This window comes from Octopus bimaculoides, chromosome 13, assembly GCF_001194135.2.
Source record: "Octopus bimaculoides isolate UCB-OBI-ISO-001 chromosome 13, ASM119413v2, whole genome shotgun sequence".
NCBI classification, from domain to species: domain Eukaryota; kingdom Metazoa; phylum Mollusca; class Cephalopoda; order Octopoda; family Octopodidae; genus Octopus; species Octopus bimaculoides.
The window spans coordinates 27,739,941-27,744,260 of NC_068993.1; the positions used below are offsets into that span (position 1 = coordinate 27,739,941).

At 36.1% G+C, this 4,320-nt stretch overlaps 1 protein-coding gene across 1 annotated transcript in view; it reads left to right on the plus strand.

Annotated features, from left to right (window-relative positions):
- Positions 1–4,320, plus strand: part of LOC106869731 (uncharacterized) — an 81,123-nt gene that overhangs the window by 28,383 nt on the left and 48,420 nt on the right. Inside the window, exons 3-4 of the mRNA XM_014915586.2 lie at positions 133–360; positions 1,128–1,361. Of these exons, the coding sequence (XP_014771072.2) occupies positions 133–360; positions 1,128–1,361 (462 nt within the window). The remainder of the gene's footprint in view (positions 1–132; positions 361–1,127; positions 1,362–4,320) is intronic.

The window sequence follows — 4,320 nt, forward strand, 5'->3', positions numbered from 1 at the left end:
AGAGAGAAAGAGAAACAGACAGACAGACAGACAGACAGACAGACAGACAGACAGACAGAGTTTTTGCCACTTTGACATTTCGGTAGGTATAAACTGACAGTTAATCTAGCAAATTTTCTTGTTTTGTTTCAGATAAACTCAAAAATTTTGTGACAGTGACCAACGCTTACACCCAAACAGACATACTCTTGAAAGAGCTACATGACAAAACTCCTGAAGAATGTGCCACTGTTTGTTTATCATTGGAGAGCTGTAAATCATTTGAGTTCTCAAAAGGTGACAGAAGTTGCTCTTTGAGAGATGATATCGCTGGTTTGAAACTGAAGGTTGATAAGACTAAAAATTATTATCAACGTATTTGTAAGTGATTCTATATTTTAACGTTTTATGGAAATAGAAAAAACAATCAATTAGGTGTATGCTGTTATCTTCTAGTCATTTCAATACAACCACGTAGTGTCAATTTCTCCTTTAAATTATCTCAATTTTCTGAGATAGTTTTTACTAAATGTCAAGAGATCTAATATATTCTGTTTATTCTTCTACCCGAAAATGAATATTTATTAAAACTATAACAAACACTTTTAGAATAAACACAAAACTTCGAATCAGTTGAATCTGCAAACATTTTTCAATGAATAATTCTGTATAACTGATTTTCTGTTACATTGCTAATGCATTTGGGAACTGCATGAACGTCGTGCAATCTAATTTACCTTCTCCTGTAAACTGAAAGTCTTAGGTTAAATTGTAGATTCGTTAAAGCGAAGCCGTAGATTTTCGGATTACAAGATATAATCAATTCAAGTGATCATTATTTTATAGGCTCCAAAATAATGAAATGCAAGACACAGGACGAAGTTGAATTTAATCTAAGATGGTCCCGTTTCTGATGCTGAAAAAAGAAAATAATCTTTCATGATTAAGAAATAAAAGCAATTATGTAGTTACCATTAAACAAATTTGACAAAAATTAAGATGCCTTAAGCAGATAGAAAATTAATTTCTTCAGCCCTCACACTGGATTTATATTAGCTATATGAATACATTAGTAATCAGTTAAAAGGCCAACAAATTATATACTCATACACAAGACACGTTATTTATATGCAATTTATTTGTTGCAGTCCCCGGAATTTTGGTAAACGTCCTCGGTGCCAGCATGCCTAAATATAACAATTTGGGAAGAGTCAATAACGTAAATTTGACTGGGTGTATAAAATCCTGCTACAAAAATCTCAAGTGTCAGTCAATGGAGTTCAAAGAAGAAAACCGCAAATGTGACCTGTCGAGTGCCTCCCATTTAAACTCGACTTTGGAGCAGAGTAAACATGGCTGGAGTTATTACCAGATCGATAGAGGTATGTGTTGTATGTTATGATTCTATGGTTGATGAGTGCTATTGACAACAGAAACTTCATTCATCAATTATGTAGTGTTTATATCAACCATATTTGTCACTGCATGTTACTTAATACCAATTTATTAAATATATTATACATGACTCTAAATACATTTGGTTCTGTAAAATAACGACTATCAATTTGTTCAATTATGTGAATATCATTCATATAAGTTCAATTCGTCTTCACTTCGAAGAAAATGAGGTTATGAAAGTCAGAAACTAACCAGTTCGATCCTTATATCAATCTACCAAAGCGTAGTGGTTGCAGCTATTGTATAATTACTGTCACCCCTGATTGAGCAGTCCTTGGTTCGCAGGCAATCAACGAGGATCAAACCACAGATCTACCCAGTTATATCATGGCTTCGCCTAGCTGAGAACTATATTGCATACTGCTACATACAGTGATAAATCATATGCTATATTGCATGTGACAGTCTGAATACGTTACACTCCCCTCACTGTCTGGTATATTTGTGCACTCTAGCGAAGTCTGGTGGATACTGGCAACAGCAAAGGCAAACACGGTGGGTTCGGTCAGAGTGTTTCAGTTGTTGATCCACTGCACTTATTTTTCCAGCATAATAAGGCCAATGATCATTGAATGTTCAACTGTTTACGAGCGCATGTGTCTTTGTGTTTGTGCATATGTTTTCTTTGCAACTATTTTTGTACTTTTGTTTCTGGCAAGTGCAGAGAGAGTGGGTATTTTAAAAGTGCTTTGGAGTGTTGAATCTTGGGGGTGTTTCGGTGTTTCACAGTAGTTCTTCATGCAACTGTAGGGAATCATATAGGATGCAATATAACAGTCTTAGAATAATCTCTCATTCTCCACTGTACGCATCTGTTAATTATGCTCCCATGGATACAAGGAGACGGCCAAGGTGGAGTCAATCAGAGTACAGCAGTTTCTCTTTTTGCATTTGATATTGGTTGTGTGCATTCCAGCTTGAGGGGATCGTGGCTGTTGCTGTTGCATTTATTTCTGCATGTATGTATCTTTTAGCTTGTCTGGAAGAGGCTAATTTTCTCTAGTTTTACATATATGTCCCAATGATTAGCTGGCTATTCATGCGGTTGCAGTGCTAGTCATGCGGTTGCAGCAATAGTAGTCATCGCATGCCTAGATGATTTTTCATTTTTAGGTATTAAGAAAACCAAATAAAACACTACCATACTTTAACAAAGGTCCTAACAAATTACCTTCCACCATCAATAACTGAGTAAAGCAGCACACACTTTCTTTATCTAAGCTATTTTCACCAGCGCATCCCAGTACTACAGCGAAATGTCAATGCTGATGGAATTCAAAGATAATATCCATTGTCTAAGGAATAAAACCAACAAATCAGCCTCGCACAAACATCGCAAACCTAAAATGTTATAGTTCAGACCACACAAACCTCGACGGCAAACTTTTCGCCTTAGTATAAACACACTTGCTAAAGATATTAGGAATTATTCAACAAAATTACCGTATTCATCTCATTTCACTTACCACCACTTCTAAACCTTTTTCAATGTTAAATCCATTAAGACAACAAACTTTGAAGCTGATATATTTAATCACATTGAAAACTCATTCAAGCCTAGTATCTGCTACGATATCTATTCTTTCAGAAATATAGATAGAAGACAACAACAACAACAACAACAACAACAACAACAACAACAACAACAACAACAACAATAATAATAATAATAATAATAATAATAATAATAATAATAATAATAATAGCCAAAGAAACAAATGGCGATATCACTGAGCTAAATGACATAATATATGCAGCAGCCACTGCAGCCACAAAAGAAACAGGATACTCCCTCAAACCCATCCAAACAAGAGTACCACCACCAAAACAAACCTTGTGGATAAATAATATCCAAAACAAAATTAAGAAAAAGAGAAAAGATCTGTCGATTCTTAACGAAATTAGTAGACAATGAACACAACAAAAATATTGTGCAAATACAACATTACAGAAAAAGATTTACCTGAGGTAAAAGAAAAACTAAAACAACATATCCTTACCAAAGCACAAAGGATCCACTGATATGAGAAACGTCAACATTTCTTTGAACAAAACAAACAGTTCAAATCCACCCCAAAAAAATTCTACCAAGAACTTGGCAAAAATAAAATAGACATTACTGCAGCACCAATAGCAGAAGAAGTGGAAGAATTTTGGAAAGAAATATGGTCGGTGAATCAACAACCTCAGAAAAGGACTATTAAAACAACGAACTTAGCACCTGAGCAACTGAAGAGGTCACCCAGGCACTGCAAAGACTAAGCAACTGGAAGGCACCTGGGCACGACAAGATCCCCAACTTCTGGTTAAAATATCCGACAGGAATGCATAAAAAGCCGGCAGAAAACTTTAACAACATACTAGCAAAGCCAGAGACAATACCTGAATGGCTCACGAAAGGGAAAACTATCCTAATTCACAAATCCACGGAAACGGAAAAACCACAAAACTACAGACCTATAACCTGTCTCCCTACAATCTACAAAGCCTTTACTGCAATAATATCGCAGAAAATGAGTAAGCACCTGAAAGAAGACAACTTGTTTCCAGAAGAGCGGAAGGGATGCTGCAAGGGCTCATACGACTGTAAAGATCAATTAATGATCAATAAAGTCATAACTGAAGACAGCCGCAGAAAGAAGAAAGGCCTCAGAATGGCCTGGATCGACTACCGAAAGGCTTTCGACAGTGTTCCCTACACGTGGATCCTCGAAACACTAGCCATAAACAAGTTAGCACCAATAATTATAACATAAGACACTCTATGAATAAATGGCAGACAGTGCTACAACTCCAAACAAAAGAGGGACTCGTGAAAACCAAAAGCCATCCCCATTAGAAGAGGATTATTCCGGAGAGACACGCTCTCTCCACTCCTGTTCT